We start from the raw sequence: 24,815 nt of genomic DNA, 5'->3' as shown, positions 1-24,815 counted from the left end.
AGTATGAAGTTCTATCATTCTTGTTATTATGTTACATTATTGTGCCTTGATGTTGATATAGTAGGTCTTCTGAAGGAAAAGGTGAGAAAAGTGACTTGATCAGACCAAAAGCTTTTTAAAAAAGTTTAGCCCAAGATACATATGCAGTAATCCTAGCAGATAGTAGTATCTTGAATATTTTATCTGTGTTAGTTCATTAGAATGCTCCTTTTGTTTTTCCACTTGTGTTATTCCAATGTTTCTTAATAACCTGGTGCCTGATGACTTTCTCTGTAGCTTCTCCAGAGGTTGCTGGATGACCGCAAGCCTACTGTTGAGGTCATCAAGCGGGAAGGGGAGAAAATTGCAGAGTCAGCAGAACCTGCTGATAAAGTGAAAATCCTGAAACAGTTGAGTTTGCTGGATAGCCGATGGGATGCCTTGCTCACTAAAGCTGAAACAAGGTATTTGAAATTATTTCATAGATTTGAAAAATGTAGACATAGCATGTGATAGATGATTAGAAGCAGCATGTGGAACTCTATAGTATGAAGTTCTATCATTCTTGTTATTATGTTACATTATTGTGCCTTGATGTTGATATAGTAGGTCTTCTGAAGGAAAAGGTGAGAAAAGTGACTTGGTCAGACCAAAAGCTTTTTAAAAAAGTTTAGCCCAAGATACTACAATCTGCTAGGATTACTGCATATATATCTTGAATATTTATCTGTGTTAGTTCATTAGAACGCAAGTTTCTTGATGCGAGAACCTGTTTGCATAGAATCAAGTGCAAATTTCATACTTAAGAAATAATAATGATCTTCCTTTGGAATTTCAAAATCCTGACATGCTGCTACAAAGCGGGGCCACTCAACTCTTCTTGCCTTTTTCTTTTTGGTGGTGTCCATATAATTATTTTCTACAATTTAGAGATCCTCATACTGTCAGTGACTGATGTACTGAGCTCACTTAGTTCTCAAGAAGAAAGACGACCATCAGAGTCTGTAGATATATTTTAGCAACACAGAAAACAGTCTCTTAAAGACATTGCAGTCCAATTCAAGTTCCAATTTAAAAAAAAAAAGAAGAATCCAACAAAAACCCACAAACAAAACCCATACAAACAGTGTCTGCATATACACACACTTAGATTTATGAGTTGTTCCTGACTTATAAAATACCTGGAAAGTTACGAACTGTAAAGTGTTTTTGACGAAATCTGTGTCGAAAGGGTTGATGAATGTGTTTTCTGGGTGGGGATTTGAAAAAGGACAGCCTTGTTCACAGCAGAGAGAAGAAGAGTGTGCATAAGAGGTGGCCTGAAAAAAGCACATAATTGAGAACAAAAAAAGACTTGGAAAGTTGAAGAAAAGGAATATAAGTGAACAGTGGAGCTTTATGGTGAAGAACAAACAGATGTGTTGGCATTTGGGGGTGCTTAGAGTAGCATTGAAGTCACCTTTGTTGTCTCCTACTCCTTTTGGTAGCTTCTGTTTAGTTCCTTTTCTCTGGACCTCTTTTGTTACCTCATACTAATGATTATTTAATTAGTAGAGTCAACCACTAATAGACCATTATTTCCTTCTTTTTTTTTTCTTTTTTTTATTTTTTATTGAAGGAATCTGACTCATTAGCTGGGGTTAATGCTAATGTCATGTTTAATTTAATATTATTCTCCCAGTCTAGTGATATTTAATTAAAAAACAAGTTGCAACTTCTTCAGCCTATCTATTAGCTGCAAGCTTGTCTCCATTTCTCTTTGGCTGGTCTCTAGAAATGGAGATTGGAGGATGATTTTGAAAGCTGTGTGGAATATTTCACTAAATGGAGATTGGAGGATGATTTTGAAAGCTATGTGGAGTAAAGACAATATTGTGATGTTTGTCATGAGGGGCAGACCTCGAATGAAATTTGTTTGTCAGTGTTTGTAGGGAAGACTCCTCCTGTGATCGGGGGGCTTCTAGTAATCTGAACCAGGAATGTTTTAGACACTGCTTTTTTTTATTTTGGAGGTCAAGTCTCTGTGCTTTATTAACGTTGTCCCACTAACTTCATTGAGAGCTATTATTCAGAACAGGAGAGGCGAAAAGTGGAGCCAAATAGTTCTGTTCACATCATTGAACAAACGTTTCAAGATATTTTACAACGCTGAGGAAGCTTGACAATATGTTCTGGTTCAGTAAAGCCTTTGCCTAACTTTAAAACATGTAAAATAGCCAAGGGAATGTAACTTTATGCTTAAAGACAGCTAGAAACTTGACAACTATCCTAATTGGGTATAAAGCAATGGGGATATGGTGTGGGGGAGAACTTTGTAGAGTAGGGTTGATAATTACAGAATCACAGAATCTTCTAGGTTGGAAGGGACCTTAAAGATCATCTTGTCCAACCGTCAACCTAACTTTGACAAAAAATAAACACCCACACAACAAACAAAAAGCATCACCATCACTAAACCATACCTCCCAGCACTACATCAACCCGTCTTTTGAACACCTCCAGGGATGGTGCCTCAACCACCTCCCTGGGCAGCCCATTCCAATGGCTGAGAACCCTTTCAGTGAAAAAAATTTTCCTAATATCCAGGAATTAAGTGCTAGATTATTTTTAGCAAAAAGTATACAAATAAAGTGCTACGTTTTATTTACAAAAGTTGCATATTAGCTAAAACAGTTTCAAACAGCTTCTGAGGTGTCCTTTGAAAAGTTCCTTTGATTTTTCCTTTGCCTTGGGTTTGATGGAGTATCACGGATATGTTCCTGTTTCATTTGGTGACTGGTTCCTGCAGTAAGAGAGAATTATTTCCTTTTTTAAAACTATTTCACACTTACTTCATCACAAACAAATTACCTTTTCCTTCGCCTGTTGATAGGAACCGTCAGTTGGAAGGCATCTTGGTGGTAGCACAGCAGTTCCATGAAGCTCTGGAGCCGCTGGTGGAGTGGCTGAGCGCCACAGAGAAGAGGCTGGCGAATGCAGAACCCATCGGAACGCAGGCCTCCAAACTGCAGCAGCAGATCTCTCAGCATAAAGTAAGATACAAACCACATGCTCGTGTCCTTCTTTTTAGATGCTTCTGTAAAGTACAATGCGACTGGCAAAGCTGTTGTGGTGTACCTATGATCTCGATAAGGACATAGGGTGTATCACCAGCAAGTTTGCAGATGACACCAAGTTAAGCAGGAGTGTTGACTCCCAGGAGGATAGGGAAGCCCTACAGAGGGACCTAGATAGAGGAGCTGGGACTGTTTAGTATGAGGAAGAGGAGCCTGAGGGGAGACCTCATCACTCTCTACAACTACTTGAAAGGACACTGTAGAGAGGTTGGTGCTGGTCTCTTCTCACAGGTAATTAACAATAGAACGAGAGGGAACGGCTTCAAGCTCCAACAGGGTAGGTTTAGATTGAACATTAGGAAGGAATTTTTCACAGAAAGAGTGGTCGGGCATTGGAACAGGCTGCCCAGGGAGGGGGTGGAGTCACCGTCCCTGGATGTGTTGAAGGGATGTTTAGATGCAGTGCTGAGGGACATGGTGTAGGGGAGGACTTTGTAGAGTAGGGGAGATGGTTGGACTCGATGATCCCAAGGGTCTCTTCCAACCTCAATGGTTCTATAATTCTATGTTTTACCATACTGATTTATTTTTTCCTGTAATTTGAGTTTTATATATTTATGTTGGCAATGTGTCCTTTTTTGTTCAGTTTTTATTGAGTTCCACTTACATTTCTTTTATGTTTTTCTGATTTTCTTTTATGTTTTTCTGATTTTCTTTTATGTTTTTCTGATTTTCTTTTATGTTTTTCTGATTTTCTTTTCCATTATTCATTGTTTTTAAAAAAAAATATAGGCCCTAGAAGATGATGTCCTAGCTCACAATAAAAGTTTACAGCAGGCCATTAGCACTGGTCAGTCTCTAAAGTCTCTGAGCTCCAGGGAAGATAAATATATGGTGCAGGAAAAGCTAGATTCTTCTCAGGCCCGATACATTGAGATTCAAGAGAAGAGCAGCAGCAGGTCTGAACTTCTCCAGCAAGCTTACAGCAATGCTCAGATTTTTGGGGAGGACGAAGTTGAATTGATGAACTGGCTGAACGAGATCCACGATAAACTGAGCAAATTGTCAGTCCAAGACTGCAACCCAGAATTGCTTGAGAAACAACGCTCTGAACTACTGGTATTTTGATTTCTGTTCATTTATTATTTAATTCATTTTTAAATTTTATTTACATTCCCATACTTCATTTATTTTTCATTTTTTTGTTTAAAATGGCAATATGCTTATTCCAAGTAAAAATAATAAAATTTGTTATGGCTGTGCTACCACAAATTGCCTTTTCTCTTAGGATCTTCAGGAAGAGATTCTTCTAAGAAAGCAAAACGTTGATTTGGCTATACAGAATGGCTTAGAGCTTCTCAAGCAAACAACAGGTGAGAGCTTTGCTTGTATTTGTAAGTGCTTATGAGGAAATTAAAGTGGAACTCGTAAATGTTAGTCTGTATTTGCTGGTTAAAGCAGTCGTAGCTGCTTATTTTAATAAAGCTTTGAGGTCAAGGTAGGTCGTGGTTTTGGGCCAATTTTACTCTTCACGTAAGCGAGCAAAAGTCCTTTTTTTGCCTGTAGAGAGTTTGGCCCTTGGATCCTTTATTATTTTTAGTGGAAAATAATTTCAGTGAAGCTGCATTCCATTCCTAATAGCAAGTTATGGCCATTACTGGTAATGGAGGGCTGTTTGGCAGTGGACGCGGTCAATTCCCCGCAGGCACCCGCAGAGGAACGAGATATTAAAGTACCTTTTAGTGCAAGAGGAAAGCTGCCTCCATTGGAGCTAGTGCTGGGGGAAAAGTTGCATTCCAGTTGTACACAACGTGTCTGTTGTGTAGATCAACATCTGTCCAGATTTTCCAGTAATTCTAAAGTTCTTGAACTCTTTAAGACACACATGTGGTTGGGGGCGGGGGGGTATCCTTTTCTGTTCCAAACTTAGATGTTATGTGTAGTCTGTAATGAAATCTAAATATACACTAATAATGTCAGTAGGTTGTTTTTATTTTAGCCTTTTGAGTTTTGTTTCAAACGGATAGTAATGAGGGTGTGCAGTGATGTCAAATATTGCTGTAATTGAAAATCTAGACCGTATTTTGTTGATTTTTTTTTTCCTTCACATTTTCAATGACCCTTTTATAATGCTTTTTTTTTTTACTTTTATAAGAAGTATTGTGAATTTAAGAGTGGATTTTTTTTAAAGAACATTTGTGTTAAATATTGGATCTAAGTCCTTTCTAATAGTTAAGTAAAGATGAAAAAAAGACAGAAAAACAGATCCTGAGCTGAGGTAAACTTTGTAGCTCTGTGGACTTCAGTGACAGTAGGATAATTTACAGCAGTCGAGGACTGACCTTCTCATCTTATTTGGGTTATTTTATAATTTAAGTACAGAGATTTCTGTAATAGGTGGGGGTTGGGATTTGGGTGGCTTTTTTGCTTTTAAATATTTGTGATCACAGGAAATAACATCCCTCTGATATTTTAGGTGATGAAGTTGTAATAATTCAAGATAAACTGGAAGGCATTAAAGCGAGATACAGAGACATTACGAAACTGAGTTCTGATGTATCCAAGACCTTAGAGCAGGCTCTGCAGCTTGCGGGTCAACTGCACTCAACTCACGAGGAGCTCTGCAAATGGCTTGATGAAGTGGAGGTGGAGTTAGAATCCTATGAAACTCAAATACCAAAGGGTGAAGAATTAAGCCAAGTGCAAGAAAGACAAAAAGTAAGTTTTCGAATCCGTGAAGTACTTATTGCTGTGTGATTCAGCTCGGTTTTGTGTTAACTTAAGTCTGGCTTGAAGCTGAATAACTAATTTTGGCATCAGATCGTGTGACTAAATGTAACAGTAGTTAAGAATCAAACTCACTTTCCAGAGTCATCTGTTATAATCACTAACAAAATTGGGCTGAGGTTTATTTTTAGCACAAGAGAAGCACAACATTTCCTTTTTATTCAAGCAGCTACCTAATCCTGGGAAAACTCTTTAAGTTGTCAAACAAAGTTATTTCGGTTCCTTAGTAGTGACATGGATAAAATCCTGTAAAGTATAAAAAGGGTCAGCATTTAAACCATGTATTACCAATGTTGTTTAACAATATTTATTTCAAAAGCAAAATTGGAGTATAAACTGGGTGGTGTGGACAATGTTGAAGGGGGAAGCTAAAAATAATATCTTTCCATTAACTTTCTTATATATGTAAAAAGAAATTAAACAGCGGTGAGGGTTTCTGTACAGATAAAACCTCAATCCTGTACCATTGTGTGATGATTTGATTGGAATTTAATCCAGTCACTGCTCATTGAAGAAATCACTTGAATTCATCATATTTTGCTTTATTGCCTGCCTGATGATTGCCTTGCTGATAATTAATTCCTTATGGAGTTGCAGGTTGCAAAGAATATCCATTTTTATTTTCTTCATGAAGTACTAACAAGTCTTATAAAATTATGAAGAATTTCAGACTGTCATACTGACTGGAGAAATACACTTAAGATGTATTCTCTAGAGAATTCTCTTCAAGAATCACCCACTTCTCTATCAAACAGCTTACAGTATCAAAAAGCTAATATAATTGAGCTGAAAATAAGCGTGCTTTGGTTTGTGTGGAAAATGTTTTCAGTTCTTGCCTCATGGACTGGTTGAAAGAATAAAAAAGTCATGCGTAAGCTGCGCGTGTTCAGCTGGTGTGCTCACACGTTTACTTTAAACAACCTTTTTCAGGAGCTGAAAAAAGAAGCAAAGAACAACAAAGGGTTGCTGGACACTGTGAATGAAGTTGGCAGTGCCTTCCTGGAGCTGGTGCCTTGGAGGGCCAGAGAGGGGCTTGACAAGATGCTAACGGAGGTCAACAAACGTTACAGACTAGTGAGCAACAGGATCTCTCAGAAGGTGGATGAGATTGATGCTGCCATCCTGAGATCCCAGCAGGTACTGGAAACTCTTCTTTGGGCAATAATAGTCTCTGGCCACGTGCACCTGAACAAAAGGTGTTCTCTAATAATGCTGCCAAAAGTTTGCTCTGCTTGAGCAGCAGAAGGTGTGTTTGAAGGAAGTGGCACTCTAGTGCTAAGGTATGAATACCAGAGCTCAGCTCATCTGTACGCTCATAGTTGTCTGCCTTTTCGTTGACACAAACATCAATCTTGTGGCTAAAATTGCTGAAACTATCCTGTGGCTCCTTAAGTGGGAGTTTGCCTGAGGAAGAACTGAATGGCCCGTGTCCTTTGTAGATCGTGTTAAGGAAAGTATGGTGCAGATCCCCAGCCAATTTTACTTGATGCAAGGCTGAAATCACGAGGGTTGCCACACCTTTTTAGCATCAGCTGATTGTCTAGCTCCTCTGTACTTTCCACAATTAAAAGCTGGATCATCTTGTTCAAGCTGTAGTGGAGGATTTAAATAACAATTGCTTTTATTCGTATCCACCACGCTTTTCTTCTTGGGGCTCAAAAATTTAGTTATTTAATATGTGGAGGTTTCTGTACAAGCACGGAGGTGTATATATATGGGTGCACTTTGAGAACTGGCACTTTAATTTTATCGCTAAATAGTCCCATATTTAAGCTTGCTCATAAATGTGTTGTGGAAACACAATTTTCCAGTGTCTGCCTACAGTTCAGGCATAAAAATATCGGTGGACGTTTCTGTTTCTGCTAATAGTTCCCATGTCTGCCTACAGTTCAGGCATAAAAATATCAGTAGATGTTTCTGCTAATAGTTCCCGTAAACAGTTGTAACAGCACAAGGAGAAAGCATGTGTGGTATTTTCAAAGTTTGCTGAAAGCCAACTAAAAGAGGCTGGTAGTAACTCAGATCTCCTTGTAACTGAGGTTAAAAATAACTTCATGTTTCTTGTTAAGGGATTTGCTCTGAATATTATCTTGTCTCGTTAACCAAATCCTCAAAGATGAAGGGTGGGTGGTTTTTTTTTTCCAGTGAGTGACAAGGTGAGTCAGGAGGGTATGTGTTGGCTCTCCTTCAGCTTTTCTGAATTCTGTGAGTGTGTTGCATCCCCCAGCACAAGTTCAGCAGGTTCAGGTCTGGGCATGGAAGGTCTGGAGCTGCTGCTCCAGTAGCTAATTTTGGGAGGGCACCTTGCACCTTAGTCCTGCAAACCCCTAATCTCCACTTCAGCCCAATTCACGTCACCGCGATACACTGCTACACACTAGATCCTATGACAAATATCAAGTGGCTTGATGAGCTTCCAGTGAAGGATAAACTACTTTCCGTTGAGCTCACAGAGAAACCATGCAAAATAAAAAATATTTTTGGAGAAGCTGGTGCTCTGTGAACTCACCCTGTGGTGACTCGTTCAAGTGGCTGTGCTATTAAAAAGTTTTGGGTGGGGGACACAGCCCCTCAGAACGTGAGGGTTCAGTGGGAGCAGGGGGGGGTTTGTGCAAGATGTTGATGGGCCAAGGTGAGAAATGCAGTAAGCTGTATGTTTCCTGGTATGAATAGAAGCTGAAAGGCTTAATAGACTAATGCAGTGTCCTGTTTTTTAACTACCTGGCCAAAATGCTCCCAGATAGCTAAATTTATCTCTAGGATAATTCTATCTATGTGTTTTAATCTTCATTTCTCAATACTGAATGCATTGGTCAGTGCCTTACTCCAGTGAAGGAGTGCTACGTAGAAACAGAAGGTCATACTCTACTTTTGGCTTACTTGTTCTTCTCTCTAAAGCAGCCACAGAGCGTGCTTTAGAAAGCTTTCATGGACTAAGTCACAATGCCATCATATTCAGAAGTCAATCATTCCTGGTTAGAAGAAAAAGTACCACAATGAACTCTGTTTGGTTAAACCGGGTGGGGATGAAATAGCTGATTTTATAGTGACTCAAATGAAGTTCAGGGCTCATAAATAACTGGCATGCATAATGGGAAGGAAACACTTCAAATTTTGGATGCAGAGAGTACCAATTTTGTGCTTTTTATTCCTTAATGTTACATTTGAACATCACAAATTGGAAATCCTATACCCTCAGCAAATGGCGTTTGGATTCCTCGTCCTCAATCGATGCTATTTAACCTAGAAGTTTCACTGCCATGCCTTGATTTTGTTATTTCCATTAAATATTTGCTCGATATTATTTTCAATAACCATGGATATTTAGTATCAGCAAGTCACATGGCAGTTAATGTGTACATCTAACACATTTGAAATCACCTTCTTCATTTCCTTCATTTGGATCATAAATTGGTGGGCTTCTGAAGAGCTTGCTTGTGAGCTGTAGTTTCTGAAGCCAGGATTAAAGTACCGTTGGTACATGTGCTTAGTTTTAATGTTTATAGTATTGATTCTTTTGGAACACACCTTTCTGTTAGGAAGTCACAATATTTAGGACAAAACTTACTTTCTGTTACCTTTATGAGAAATGACATACAGCGAAAAAGAATGTTCGTGCTTGTCTTTCATGTAACAAATGGATTATAAAGGCTGAAAAAGATTGACTCGTAAAGAATGAAATTTCAGAAGTGCTTCTTTTGTTTTTGTGTGACTCATGATCACCCACTAAGGCGAGGCTGATTTAGTGACTGAAGTGAAGTGCAGGTACGTTACAGGAGCAGGGCTGCCGTGGTCTAGAGCCACAAAGGCCCAGACCAGCAGATTTAAAAGGCGAGGGACAGAGGGTGGTCAGAAAGAGACTTCTGAGGAAAGTGAGGGTCTCAACAACAAAAGTAGCAGGTTCTAACCTAAAACATCCTGACCGACTTTCACAGGAACTGAGCACCATGTTCTTCACGTTCAATTAATTGCAGCGGGGGCCAGAGTTTAAAAGAAATAAATAAAATAAGTTCTTAGTGGTTTCTACGATGACTCTTTTGCTCATCTGGTCATCCCATGTGATATTTCTGTATGGCCTAAGCTCAAAGCTGCCCCTGTTGAGTACTGCAGGGCCTGTGTGCTGAGGTACATGCCTATAAACTTGAGCTGAAGAGAGAATGTGGGATTTTGGTTTTTAAATTTGGTCTTACTTTTCAGAAGAGTTAGGTCCCCGTGTATTTCTTTGCAGGATCTCGTGCCCTCCTTCGCAAATCAGTAAGAAACAGATCCTTCAAATCCTCTCGTTACTTAAGTGCTTTGAGGCAATTTCTGAAAGATTTAAGTGGTGACTAATGGTAGTCAAAACTTAATCTTTTAGGAAAAGGACTGGCTGCACCCAAATGCCCCAAAGAATTTTTGCGTTTAATCCAAGGTCTAGTTTTGGATTAAATCCTGTCCTCTCTGAATTTAATGAGGTTTTTCACCGAGTTAGTTGTATTGTGATTGCTTTGTCTTTGTCATTTAATACCAAAGCAGCTCTTAAGATTAAAAGGATAACATCAAACAACTATTTCTTAGGGTAATTGCAGCACTAGCAGTAGTAATTAACGTAGACACGGAAAAGACACGTGAAAGTAGAGTAAAATAAAAATAAACAGTCTAGTGAAAATTCTGAAATTATAACCCTTCTTATTTTCTTATGCCTGTTAGAGAGCTGTAGGCTTTGGAAAAAAACATTTGCTTGTGTTACTTTGTCATGCTTATGAGTTAACCTGCTTGTATTACAGTCCCTCAGAATCACGTTGGGCTTTGTATTTCATTTCTATAAAAACCTCATATGGAAAGTGAGCCGCTATCTTTCTAACAATTCAAAAGTATCCTTTTTAATCACCTTCAACATTTTTGAAATGGTCATTCTAATTCCATGTCTATGGAACCGCTGAACTAATTCATGTCTCCCTCATTTAGTTTGATCAAGCAGCTGATGCTGAATTTGCCTGGATTGCAGAAACAGAGAAGCAACTGATGTCTCTGGGTGATATTATGCTTGAGCAAGACCAGACCACGGCTCAGCTACAAGTTCAAAAGGTAAAAGAAATGCATTTCCAACTGTCATGTTAATTATTGGCCGGCACACTCTCCATCTAGAAAATGTACTGGCATGATTTAATTTTCAGTCCATCATAATGCACTTCAAAAATAGTTTTTACTCTATGTAGTCTTTTTTTTTTTCTTTTTTTTTTTCCCCCCCTGACCAATTTGTATTGTTTTTAAAGGCTTTTACCATGGAGATTTTGAGGCACAAAGATACTATAGATGAACTTGTTAAGTCGGGGGATAAGATTATGACCACATGCACCGAAGAAGAGAAACAGACCATAAAGGTAAAGTTCCTTAAATTGCAGCTACAGCAGTAGATACGCAGACAGTATATAAGTAGAAGGATTCCTATGGTGTCTGTTGTGAAATAGTAATGAAAAAGCATTAATTACAGCCACTTGTAGTCTGAGCATTGCAATACTGGAAGAAATGCTGTTGTGTATCACTCTCCTTCCTTCAGGATGTTCAAAGAGCAAACACTGTGTACTTGCTTCATTGCCTGATACTAATTTGGAGCCCCATTTATCATCTTCATCCATGGTAAATAGTATTTTAGCCACTGGACCATTAAGTGAATAGGTATTAGTCATCTGGGATGGTGTGTGTGGAATCTGGCTGTTTGTCTTGCCCAGTTCTCTTGGGTCAGTGAAGCTCTGGGTGGGTGTGTTTCTGTGCTGGATTTTAGTGGCTGTGCACCTTTACTTTCATTTCTGCTGCTTTCAGTGTGGACCTTACTTGACAGGGTTATTCCAGCTGTTGACAAACAGATGTCATTCTTATGCCTTTATCTGTTACTTCTGTGCTGGATTTTAGTGGCTGTGCACCTCAGCGTGAATCTTTACTTTCATTTCTGCTGATTTCAGTGTGGACCTTACCTGACGGGGTTATTCCAGCTGTTGACAAACAAACACAGCCCACAAAAGGCATTCTTATGCCTTTATCTGTTATGCACATACAGAGCCTGATGTTTGGGCTCTATATATGTACAAACAGATTTTTCCTGTTGGCGTTTAAGGATGGATTACTTGTGGGGTTGGTGTTTTTTTGCTAAATAAGGCTGGATTTTTTGTGTAAATTCAGTCCTTTCAGGGACCACCCTCCTTGAACAATACTTCACTAATTATGCTCTGCTGCAGGATCGGTGAATAAATTTGATTTGCTCTTAATTTAAAATAGATGAGATGTTCTGTCTGTGAAACCGTAGTCATAAGGGAGAGCAGTTGCATGTGAGTCTCTATTAAATACTTGTATTTGTCAAAAATACTGCGTATCTGTGTGTTAGGCTCTGGTTTGTCCTTTGGATAGCATCTCTGTCCTTAATTTATATGCAAGACATAACAAATGAAAGGAGAGCTTGTTCTGCCAAAAAAGATTCTTCACTTCACATTCAATGGCTTGCCTATATGTCTAGTTTTTCCAAGGCTAGCATTTATGTGCATTGTCACATGTAATATTTCATAAAAATGATAACTTGGGCAGGCTTCCACAGGAAAAATGTACAGTTAGCTGATACTTTATTTTATTATCACATACCCGAATGCAGTAGATTTGTAACATTTAAAACTTGTCCTTCTATCATTTTATTAATGGTAACACATCCTTAGTAATTAATGGGTGCTAACCCGGAAAATAATGGTTTGTGGTTTCTATTGCAAGTTTGTAAGCTACAAGCACATCAGTATACCCTCTTCCCTTGCCAGATTTAAAAAAAACCACCACCACCAACAGATTTTCATGTGTTACTCATGGTGCTTTGATTCAGAAACGCTGTGGAAAGCTCAGTATCTCTGAAGATAAGCATCTTCAGTAAGGAAGTGGGGTGAGATCTGCAGTCAAATAATCTGCAGCTTGACTGGAAGCCCTACAAAGAAAGTGTTATTTGTAAATATCGATATCATCGAATATGTTTTAATTACTTTGAAAGTAATCTCCCAAATTTTGATCTCCTGCAATATTCATTCTGTCCACCTTGAACACCCATCCTTTAGAAACTTTATCAAAACTAAAATTTGGGTCACTGTGGTTTGGTGCTATAATTATCAAAGATTGTTTAGAAATAGATTATTATAAATAGATAAAATTAAAATTGTTAGGTAATAGACAAGTGCGAAACATACATTACTATTTTTTGTTAATATTATTTTACAGAAAAAAATGAAAAGCCTCTTACAGAAATATGATGCAGTCTGTCAGATGAACTCTGAGAGATACCTCCAGCTGGAACGGGCTCAGTCCCTGGTTAACCAGTTCTGGGAGACTTACGAAGAGCTGTGGCCATGGTTAACTGAAACAGAAATGATCATCTCGCAGCTTCCTGCGCCAGCCCTTGAATATGAAACTTTGAAGCAACAACAGGAAGAGCACAGGGTAAGCATTTTGCCAGTTTTAAAAAAACAAAGTGTCAAAAGCAAGTAGTGTTCTGCCTGGAACGGTGGAGTACTTTGCTGAATGCTGAAAACACAGACTTAACAGTTCTGTTGAAAAAAAGAATGATTTAAAATAATACAAAATAAATCCATTTGCAGTCGTTCCTCTGCTGTTTTCCAAGCTCTGCATGCAACCAAGATTCTCTGGGGAAGGTATCAAACAACCTATAAACATAAAAGAGGGCTATAGAGGAAAAAATGCCAATGCAGTGAGCGAACGGAGCACACAAAAGTTAATAGTTAAGAAGTATATTTAAAAATACACATTAATGTCAGTATCAGAACAAACCAAACCCATAAACAGAAAGAACAGACCTGGGATCTTGTAGTAAGAAACGAAAGAAGGTAAAACATGATTAAAAAATTCAGCTTTGCTGAATTTGTTTGTTTTGTTGTTATCATTGGAAGTAAACTTAGCTGAGCCAGAAAGATGGACAATTAAGAGGGCCAAGAATTGATTGCTTGGGTTCCAGCCAATCCCATAATCTCTTTTCATGTCAAGTATGTTTGTTATGTAATAATTAAAAGAAATAATTGTTTACCGTAACATCACAAAATAGAGGCAAGAGTATTGTAGGCTGGCCACCATATGGCCTTTCTTACAAGGAGGAATAATCAGCTGGAATAAAAACTGGTGTGTTTCAGATGTGAGTACTACTGGGATCAGCTGAATCCCACCGAGGTTAAAAGCCTGCACGTTTTGGCACATCCCAAACCCATATGGCTACTGGCCATACCTGTCTCTTCCTACTGAGCCTACAGTAACTAGGCTTTTTTTTGTTTTAGCTGCATCAATTAAGTGACTGAAGTTAGATAGGATGAACCCTGGCTTCAAAGTCTTGTTTATTCTGAGACCAGTTAATGAAGATATGCCACTCTTATGCACTGGTAAACACTGGGTTCGCTCGTTTTGTCTTCCTATTATGTCCACAAAGAACAAACATGCTCTATTAAGAGTAGCTATATAACATGAGCTTTACAAACTCTCTTGATTAGTCACCGTGAACCAAATCATGCTTGTCTTACTTACAGGATTGTTCCCCATCTACTTTAATCATTCCGCTTGCATGAGAGGCCCTTTAGATGAGCTTCTATTTTTGCATTTTCCCTGGGCTATGCCATTAGCTGAGATTTGTTTGTTAAGTAGAAGATTAATGTCAGGCAATTTTAACACGTAATCTGATCTGGAATACATGTTTACTGGAATTGTTTACCCAATAGTAGATCATGGAGAAGATCAAATAATTTGTTGTTCTATTAAAAAAAAAAAAAGGAAAAAAGGTTATGAATGTGAATTAAAACCCCTTTTCTATATTGACTTACATTTCTGTTCTGATGTATTTACTGTTGACTGTCTTTGTTCCAAGTCGTGGAATTCATAGAGTTGATTCCATTTGGCTTGAACTGAGCTGTGGGCAGAGCACTAGGATAAGGTTTGGACCCAGAAAGGTGAAATCTTGTGACCTGATGTCAAATCATCTGTTTGTGAGCAAAAATGAAACGCACAACATTATGTTGTAAAAACTTTCAAACTGTTCTTCATTTCACTTTTTCCTCTTCTCTGCTAATCAATGTTTTTGTCTTGTTGCAAGTTGTACGAAGAGTCACATTCTCAGTGAGAGCTGGAGTCTGGGGTTTTTGTATTTTCATTGCTGTTTTATCATCAGGGGCCTGTAGAGTCATGGTCATTGTCTTTTCAATCTTCTCAACCTCTCCTCTTCTGGGGAGGAGCGAGTGAGCAAGCCAGTATTGGGATTTCTTTTTAAGGGAAGGACCTTAGTTGAAGAGGAGAGGGTTTATTTACACTGAGACTGATACGGGCCCATTTCTGTGTCTCCTTTAATTTAAACAAGCTGTGAGCTGAGTGGAGCAGAGCATGTGCCTCTCATGTTCCTGCACAGGGGCTATAGGGTAGAAACGCCTGGAGTTCACAGCACCAGGAGGGGCAGTGCCTCACCAGACAGTGGGATTTTTCTGAAAAAGGGGGAATGAGCTGAGAAAATAAATAAAACTGGAGGGAAGGATCGGGCTGCTCCCACAAAAAAAATCCTTTCCCTTTTGTCGGGTCTATGGGTGTAAGTAAACAAAACCAAAATCCTTTGGCAAGTTGGAGGACAGCTTGTGACCTTGCACTTCTACAGTCTTCTGCACAATTCTTACTTATTTAGGGGGTAGATGATGAGAGGGGGTAGACAGCTAAGTTCAGATTTAACTTACTTATTAATTACTTGTTAAGCTTTGTGTCAGGTAAGTAATAGTGCTGTTGTGAAGACAAGAGGGGTCTTGTAGCCAGAGAGGAGCCTGGTAAAGTAGGTTGATAGATCTCTACTAATCAGTCTTCCTTGTCCTTTTCACTGATTTCTTTGACTTCCTGTGCTACTTCCCTCTTCTTAAAGCAAGGATAATTTGAATTAATATTCTTGCTGTACCAGTACCTCTTTCTGTGATGTTCTTCAATGGAAGGGTTTGCGGCAAGTGACAAACACCAACATGAAAAGTATATACATGGTGGTGTTATGCACATGGCTGGAATATTGTTGTAATTTCTGTCATTATAAGTACTAAATATTGGGGAGTGTCTGTTGCCAGCATCATATACATAGTTAGCATCTTGTATTTTACCTGTAATCAGGTGTCCTCCAAGAGTATTGCACGGACCTTTCCAGTAGGTCTCTAATTGTGCTGTTTCATGTCTGGATAGCCCTCTGTTGGAATGGGAGCCATCACTGGCAGAGCAAACCCGGACTTTATTTGATATTGTTTGTGCTTTACATAAGGATGAAGGGTATTTGTTTGGAATGTCTTGCCAGCTGGATGTGTTAGAAGTGTGGACAGCTGTAATGTGGTGTGGTGCAAGCCTAAGAAACTGATAAGCTGTTTCATTTGTTATAGCAACTGCGTGAGCTGATCGCTGAGCACAAGCCTCATATAGATAAGATGAACAAAACCGGGCCTCAATTGCTGGAGCTGAGCCCAGGAGAAGGTTTTTCTATCCAAGAGAAATACGTGGCAGCTGACACCCTTTACAGTAAAATCAAGGAAGATGTCAAAAAGCGAGCACTGGCACTGGATGACGCCATTTCTCAGTGTACCCAGGTATCAATTTAAGTTTAAAGTCTAATTGGATTCATTCAAATGGGAAGATGCACAGACATTGTCATCTGACATGTATATATCAAGACTAAAATTCTGGTTTATCTGTACTTTTCAACCTAATGGCCTGTGAATGTTCCTATCACTGCTTATGGCCTTGATCTTTCTATTTCTTGAGGGGTTATAATTTTATATATTGGTATTAAGACTGCTGCAGTTGAAAAAGGTTATTGCTTCTAAATTTTGAAGTAAAAAAAGGAACATTTGGTCTAAAAATGTGGGATTTTTTTTTTCCACTTTATTCCATTTTCTCTTGCTGGTCTATTACTAGCTGATGCTTCCTTTGTGTAAAAAAGGAACATTTGGTCTAAAAATGTGGGTTTTTTTTTTCCACTTTATTCCGTTTCCTCTTGCTGGTCTGTTACCAACTGATGCTTCCTTTGTACATGGGTGTCAATGTTCATCAGTTAACTTGAGTATAGTCATATTTTGAACTTGGCAGCTTTAGTTACAGTCCATTACCAAGGGAAGGTAGTAGCTTGGCAGTGGTAACAGCATTTGGTCTTCATTGCAGACCCACAAGAACTTAACGTAATACGTGCTTGAACTGTTACGTAAAAGTATTGAGAGCAAAAGTAGACCTCACAAAATGTTATCATAAGCATAAAATTCAGATCAAGTCCATAAAAGCTGTGCATCTTGGATTCATCAGCCTACACAATGAGCCTTGACAGAGTATTGTTAGGTATCACATTTTGGAGACTTCTAAACGCTGAGTTAATTGTCATTAAACCCAAGCTGAAACTATTCTACTCAACCCCAAATTCAGAAAAGAACCCAGTAAAACTGTACGTGAGCCTATACAAAAACCTGAATAAAAATATTTTGTTCTATACTGCTCCTTTCATAGGAAATTATCCCTTTTCTCAGTTCGCTGGAAATTAAGTGCTATATTCTGCTCAGGTCTAAAGTACTTAATAAAGAAATACACCTTAAAGTTCTCATCAGGTCTACATTCTAAAGAACTTTTTGTCATAGGTCATTGTTCTTCATGTCGTATTCCCCTGCAGACTGAGTTTAAGAAGCTAAGGAAAAAAAGCGACATATTAGCCTGCTCTTTAACTTTTTATAGACATTATATTATAATTTAAGTAATTCTAAAAATTTTCTTTATTCACACCTCTGAAAGATGCCTTGTTATTTAGATTCAGTGTTTTAGTTTATCATAAATGCTCACGTACATTTGAAAATTAAGATACTTACTTAGCATTCGAGTCCCTGCTTTGTATGTCATGGACATTAAGATGCTGTACTGGCTAAGTACAGAAAGCAAGAATAAAAGTGCATGTTTTGGTAACAGCTAGAGTATAATCAGATGCTGAGAAAATGCTTGATTATTTATGCAATACTTTAAGGTTCATTTCCTTTATGTAAATGTATATGGAGATGGCAAAGCAAAACATTGTAACGCCCAGAATGTAATTTGGTATAATCTCCTTTTTTTATTAAGATACATATATATTATTATGGCTTTGTACTATGATGGTTTATGTCAGTGTTTGTCTAGACATTCCAGGAAGAATAACTATTTAACTCTTCAGGTTTTAAATTACATTAAATTGCGTTATGTATCAAAGGCAGCACATAACCTATGGAGTCAGAGTGAGAGGTTGTAATGACTTGCATTTTCTTCCTTTTAAGTTCTAAAACACCTTGTCTCATTCATTGAGGTGCAAGTACAAGGAGGCCCACTGAATACACTCACAATTCTAAAATGTAATATACAAGTCCTAAAATTAGACTTATTTAATTTAATGTAATATACAAGTCCTAAAATTAGACTTGAATATTGCCAATTTAATTTCCATTTTTAGCACTTCTGTAAGGTTTTGTTGCCGCAATCAGTTTTTCAGAAGTCTTGAATGTGGGAAGGCTACTTATCTTCTGTACCACATTTTGCTGCCTTGTGTGATATTCGCACTTCTAACAAAAACACCGTGTCCGTAACATTAGTCACAGAGTCTGATTTGAAGTGGGTTGGATGGTGGGAAAAAGTAATTGCATTTGTATTGCTTATATTCCTTTGAATAGAAAGGATGTAGCTATTTGTTCACCTAAGGGAATCTGATTTTGCTGTGCTCTTTCTAGCACCTTGCCCAAGTGTAGTCAGGAGTGGCTTTTGTGGATCCTGGAGGATTGTTAAATGCACCCACAATTTACTAATTCCTGTAACTTGAAAGGGGTACGGTGGTGAGATGTTTTTAGGAGTCTCAATGGATCCAAAATCATATAGTAAAGGCTATCTTTGGACCTGTGCCAAACACTGAACTATGTTAACACAGCTCTAATTGAGTTTCTGGGCACCTACCTGGGCTCGGTCAGTCATGGGTGGACTTAATACACACTATTGGGTGCTTATTGGGTGGGACAAAACGAATGTCTTTTTGAATGACCTTACATATCAAATCTTAATCGGTGGTTATATGCCAGTAGGTTGGTCCTGATATGAAAAAGTAGGTATTTAATACTAAGGTAAACAGCTTTCTAAAATGATGAAATTAGAAAGTCATGGGTCTCCAAAATAAAGTACAAACCTACTGTATGAATTACAGAGGACTAAATGCAAGTAGATTCTTCTGTATGTTATAGTAGCTTCAGATGTTATGTCTCAGCACTGAACCCAGATTTCGTAGTAAAATTCTTAAATCTGAGATGAAGTACCATTTTGCAAGGTCATTTTTGTAATTTAGTTATTAAGAGGGGAAGAGCCATGAAGAGTGATCTTGCAAGTTGCACAGGTGTATGTTGGTTAGAGATGTTAAATATGTTAAAGTGCCTTTTTCCAAGAGAACTTCAGATGCCGTTTTTCAGTTGTGTTTTTGTTTTCTAATTTCTCTGCCACTTCTTTTTGTCCTTTTATTACCCTCCCAGTTTCACGACAAGATAGATTCAACTCTTGAGATTCTGAAACGCATAGTTGAACACCTGAGGCAGCCACCTTCAATCTCAGCAGAGGTTGAGAAGATTAAAGAGCAAATCAGTGAAAATAAGAATGTGTCAGTGGATCTGGAAAAACTTCAGCCGGTGTACGAGACGCTTAAACAGAGAGGGGAGGAAATGATTGCTCGCTCAGAAGGAGCTGATAAGGATATATCTGCTAAAGGTAATAGATTGAGGAAAGTTTTGTGTAAGTGGAAATGCAGCAAGCTGCAGCATATAAAGCTCTTCATTTCTGATGACTGCTAGTCTGGGGATTGTGTTCTCCTGGAGAAGGTGCTGAGGATTTATAAAAGCAAAGTATTTGTTTAAAATAATTCATCGTGGATATGACCTTTGTTTTATTTTTAAAGGTTATGTTGGTTGTTTCCACTTAACGTTATAAGGAGTCCTGTAAAGAAACACTTTGAGTCTAAATTTTAAAACATACACATGTGTTTCTGCTGTAGAACTGTAGAGAGATTTATGGCCAAGAATTGTTTGCCAAGGTAGTAATCTAGTTCCTCTGTTGTTTAGCTGTTCAAGATAAACTGGACCAAATGGTCCTCATTTGGAAAGACATCCAGACCTTGACTGAGAAGAGGGAGGCCGAGTTGTTGGATGTAATGGAACTAGCTGCAAAGTTTTGGTACGATCACGCGGCTCTTGTGGCTACTATTAAATATATTCAGGACCTCATTGGACAACTGGAGGGACCTGGAATTGACCCGTCTGTAGTCAAGCAACAGCAAGAAGCTGCTGAGGTCAGTAGAAAGTATTTTGTTGACTTAAAGCATTTCATTTAAAAGATGCAGTGAAAAGACAGAATTACAATGAAATATCACAGGAGGATATGTTTAGACCGGGAGGGATAATTGTATAAAAATTTACTATAATGATATCTCAAGAGTCAGTTCTTAATTGCAATGAGCATGCAACATGTGCCTGTCATTATATTTACATATCTGCTTATGAACATGTATATAATAAGCATGTCACTGAGACTTTTAAAAAGTTATACATACTTTAGATTCCCTGAGTACTACGTAACATCTAAATGAAAGGTGTACGCGTGTATCATGCTCTGTGTGTTATGCTCTAAGCCTGTAATTATTTATGCTGATAGTTAGAGATTTGAAGGTTGAATGATAACCTCTGAAAAAGAAAACACTCTGATTAAAGAAATCTAATTTAAAACTTCCTGTTTATTTTTTTCCATCTCATGCAAAATGCCATCGTAAGCCATTGTTATAATTTAGACTGATGTCAATTGATTTCACCTGGCACTGCAAAGGGATACTTATATTTTAAGCATCCAGTTGTAAGTCCAAGTGACTTTAAAGGCACCAAAGGTCAACTCCTGCCATGTCCTATCTTGAAAACAAGCTGTACATAGATTATTAAATTTAGTATTAGCAGCATTGGATTTTTTTTTCTCTTTGTAGACTGTGAAAGAAGAAATTGATGGATTACAAGAGGAACTAGAAACTGTTCTGAACCTTGGCTTTGAACTCAGAGGTGCTTGTGGAGAACCTGACAAACCTCTTGTCAACAAGAGTATAGATGAGGTACGGGAAATGCAGATGCTTAGATCTCTTCTGTTAGATGCTTGTTCAGCTAAAATTGATATATCCTCCCTGCCCCCAACAAATTTTGAAAATAGAAATTTTGTGGCAATTGTAAGATACCCGTGAAGCTTTTGTGATGAAGTAAGGTTTGCGTTTCAAGTAAATGAATCTTGACTCAGATTAGATTAGCATGTAGAGACAATTTTATTTTATTGATTTATGGGTTAAAAGTTTTGTAAAAGACAGAAAGTTGGGGTTTTTTTTTAAAAAACACTCACTGATTAATACAATAGATGGCTACTTTTTGCAACAGTAATGCTAGGATAAATTTCAGATATATCTAGTTTATGCCAAGTGTGACATCTTAGCTTTATTGATTTATGGGTTAAAAGTTTTGTAAAGACAGAAAGTTGGGTTTTTTTAAAAAAACACTGATTAATACAATAGTTGGCTACTTTTTGCAACAGTAATGCTAGGGTAAATTTCAGATATATCTGGTTTATGCCAAGCGAGACAATCCTGATTGGATGACTACAGAGTACTTTTAGTTTCTCCGGTGTTCAGCAATGTATGTTTCTTTTAAGCAACCTTTTTTATAATCATAGAATCACTGAATCACAAAATCTTCATGGTTGGAATCATTCAAGTTGGAAAAGACTCTTGGGATCATTGAGTCGAAATGATTTAATAATAGTATTTCCCATATTAACTATAATCCACATGTTAATCAAAATATTCAATAATGAGGATTGAAGTTTACAGCTTTTGGAATCCAGAACCTCTAGTGTGTTCTGAAGGAAGTAAGGTTTGCGTTTCAAGTAAATGAATCTTGACTCAGATTAGATTAGCATGTAGAGACAATTTTATTTTATTGATTTATGGGTTAAAAGTTTTGTAAAAGACAGAAAGTTGGGGTTTTTTTTTAAAAAACACTCACTGATTAATACAATAGATGGCTACTTTTTGCAACAGTAATGCTAGGATAAATTTCAGATATATCTAGTTTATGCCAAGTGTGACATCTTAGCTGAGACAATCCTGATTGGATGACTACAGAGTACTTTTAATTTCTCCAGTGTTCAGCAATGTATGTTTCTTTTAAGCAACCTTTTTTATAATCATAGAATCACTGAATCACAAAATCTTCATGGTTGGAATCATTCAAGTTGGAAAAGACTCTTGGGATCATTGAGTCGAAATGATTTAATAATAGTATTTCCCATATTAACTATAATCCACATGTTAATCAAAATACTCAATAATGAGGATTGAAGTTTACAGCTTTTGGAATCCAGAACCTCTAGTGTGTTCTGAAGGACAGTAACTATGCAGTGATAAGGAGAACAAGAGTGTTAATATGGAATGCATATGAACTATTCATGCTTAGTTTATTGATGCTATTGATCAGTGAACAATTAGTGAATGCACATTATAAGGCAGTAAAATTTTTCTGTCCATTGGAGTAAATTGCACTTATTTCCAGCTGAATTCTGCCTGGGATGCCTTGAACAAAACATGGAAAGAACGGGTAGATAAGCTTATTGAAGCCATGCAGGCAGCTGTTCAGTACCAGGATGGACTGCAGGTAAGATGGTGTGATACTCCTAACCCAGTCTTGAGTCAGTAGGATTTAATGTGGTTGTAGTAAAAAAATGTCCTGTGATTGGGAAGGTGACAAGTGTCACTGATTATAGCAACTATTTCCTTCAGTAGGCAGATATTTTTTCTCAGGGTTGGTTGGGTTGGAGGTTTTATTTCCATTAAAGAATAAATCTATTTGGGTTGTTTTCTTCATGTATGTTGTTCTGTGTTTAGATTTGAAATGATTGTGGTTATGTTTATTGATAAGAGCAGAGGGGGTTTGATACCACACAAATCCATAGTACTCCTGCTCACTTTTTGGGGTGATAGTACTTCACACGACAGGTGCATTGAAGTTGTGACATGTTTATGTGACCTGAAAGGAGCAGAATACAGATCCATAGACTCAACTTCCTGCTGTTTGCTTTGAGTGGAGGACAGGGAAAGAGCTTCAGTTGTATTCCACCTCTTTTTCTAAGTCAAATATTTGAGTATTTTAATCAAAGACCACTAACATAATGTTACTGGACCATTACACTAATTCTTCACACAATTATACTAAGAATATATATACTGGACTGTTATTCTAATCCTTAGTATGATTTATCCAATCACAGTACTTCAGAAGATGATTCATTTTTAAAATCTATAGGTAAATTTTCCAGCAGTTTTTTTAAGATAACTTTTTTCTATATGTGCTGTATTACTAATTTTTTTTTTTTGCATATTCTTTAAAAGTTTTGGCTGAGTGACAGGCCTTGTGGCTTTTGTCCGTGAATGGCTAGAAGATTGAAACATTTGAAAAGTTTTGATGGACAGATTTTGCAAAACTATCTTTTTACTCAGTGGAATTATGGTCTTTTTTGGTTCAATAAATCTTTTAAAATAGAGTTTCACGTGACACTGAGGGTGGTTGCCTGTGTGTTCAGTGCAGATCAAGCAGCAGAACACACCTTAATAATAATAATGCGACGACTTGTTCTCCAGTGCACCTTCACTATGTGTTTTTCTCCAAGTTCTCTTATTTTCATCCTGCTCAGAGGTCCACCTGTAGGGTTACATGAGGAACATTGCCATGGGTTTAAGTGCTTTGTGTTTCCTGTGGCTGTACATTGTACATCCTACAGGCTGGGTGCTTTGTAAAAGAACTGTATTTAAATGCCTTCTTACCCTCATTTCAATAGACAATATGAAAAGTCTCATGGGCAGATTGTTAGCTGCAGCTGCCTCGTCCTGTTGAGCTTGTTGGGGGGGTAGTTCTCTTTTTCTCAAGGAGCCTTTCTCTGTAATGAATCACAGGTAACAGGCAGGAGGAAAAAGGCCTCACAGAGGTATTTTTCCCCTTATGTAATTACCCCAATTGATATAGGTGTTCTCAGTCTTTAAGTGGAGTATTCTTGAGATCGTTCTGCATTGTATCAGGAGCAAAAGAAGTGCATACCCACAGAGCCTCAGAACTGGGGAAATTTCATTTGTTTTTTTTCCAAGTTGCAGCTGCATTACCCTAAGGAGATTCAACCAAGCTCAGTTATTGCCCATCACTATCTAATAATGTACTGAATGGGTCGTGTTCCATATTCCTTACATAGATAACATTATCCTTCAAAAGAAGGTTTTTTTTGTAGTCATCATTTAAAGCGTGTTATTCAGCTACTGCCTTCCATCTTTGGTCCAAAGGGCTACAGAACGGAGCTTGTCTTGTATTTACCTTTCAGGGTATTCATAAAAATTGCTGATTTTACTCAAGTAGAGTAAAAGTAGTCAGCATGAGTAGTACTGGCAGAATATTACTGCTGATAGAAGTTCAGTCTTGCAGCATGTACATTCTCATAACCATTACATGGAATATTTTAGTTAATACTTCATCCCTTGTATTGCAAAAAAACCCTAGGTTCCACTGAAGAAAGCTGTTTTATTTCAAAAAGCACAGCGATATTGTTCTCTGGAGTAAAAAAAAAAAATCTGGCATTTTACTTAATGCAACTTGGAAATATGACACTATTTCTCTGCTCACGTTTCAATTTCATGCTGTGATATTCAGGCAATATTTGACTGGGTAGACATTGCTGGCATCAAGTTGGCATCTATGTCCCCCGTTGGAACAGATCTGGAGACAGTGAAGCAGCAAACTGAGGAACTTAAGGTATGAACTAGCAATTTATTTCATTTATATTTTCATCTGTCTGCATTTTTCTGTGTTGTTTAGTATTTTTGTGTATTTTTCAAGAGTCAAAAGCAATTTTCAATTTCTAGTCAAAAAGAATCTATAG

At 37.7% G+C, this 24,815-nt stretch overlaps 1 protein-coding gene across 1 annotated transcript in view; it reads left to right on the top strand.

The window, feature by feature from the left end:
- Window positions 1-3: 3 nt before the first annotated feature.
- LOC106891813 (dystonin-like) overlaps window positions 4-24,815 on the top strand; it is an 89,875-nt gene continuing 65,063 nt past the window's right edge. The window contains exons 1-16 of the mRNA XM_014948587.1: window positions 4-81; window positions 277-443; window positions 2,852-3,011; window positions 3,828-4,154; window positions 4,324-4,408; window positions 5,512-5,753; window positions 6,753-6,959; window positions 10,770-10,889; window positions 11,078-11,185; window positions 13,050-13,268; window positions 16,220-16,423; window positions 19,352-19,583; window positions 19,934-20,160; window positions 20,842-20,964; window positions 22,448-22,549; window positions 24,587-24,688. Coding sequence (XP_014804073.1) covers window positions 4-81; window positions 277-443; window positions 2,852-3,011; window positions 3,828-4,154; window positions 4,324-4,408; window positions 5,512-5,753; window positions 6,753-6,959; window positions 10,770-10,889; window positions 11,078-11,185; window positions 13,050-13,268; window positions 16,220-16,423; window positions 19,352-19,583; window positions 19,934-20,160; window positions 20,842-20,964; window positions 22,448-22,549; window positions 24,587-24,688 — 2,703 coding nt within the window. The remainder of the gene's footprint in view (window positions 82-276; window positions 444-2,851; window positions 3,012-3,827; window positions 4,155-4,323; window positions 4,409-5,511; window positions 5,754-6,752; window positions 6,960-10,769; window positions 10,890-11,077; window positions 11,186-13,049; window positions 13,269-16,219; window positions 16,424-19,351; window positions 19,584-19,933; window positions 20,161-20,841; window positions 20,965-22,447; window positions 22,550-24,586; window positions 24,689-24,815) is intronic.

Source organism: Calidris pugnax, unplaced genomic scaffold (assembly GCF_001431845.1).
Source record: "Calidris pugnax isolate Ruff unplaced genomic scaffold, ASM143184v1 scaffold163, whole genome shotgun sequence".
NCBI lineage: Eukaryota > Metazoa > Chordata > Aves > Charadriiformes > Scolopacidae > Calidris > Calidris pugnax.
The sequence above is the reverse complement of the archived record's forward strand: the minus strand, read 5'-3'. Positions and strand labels throughout refer to the sequence as shown.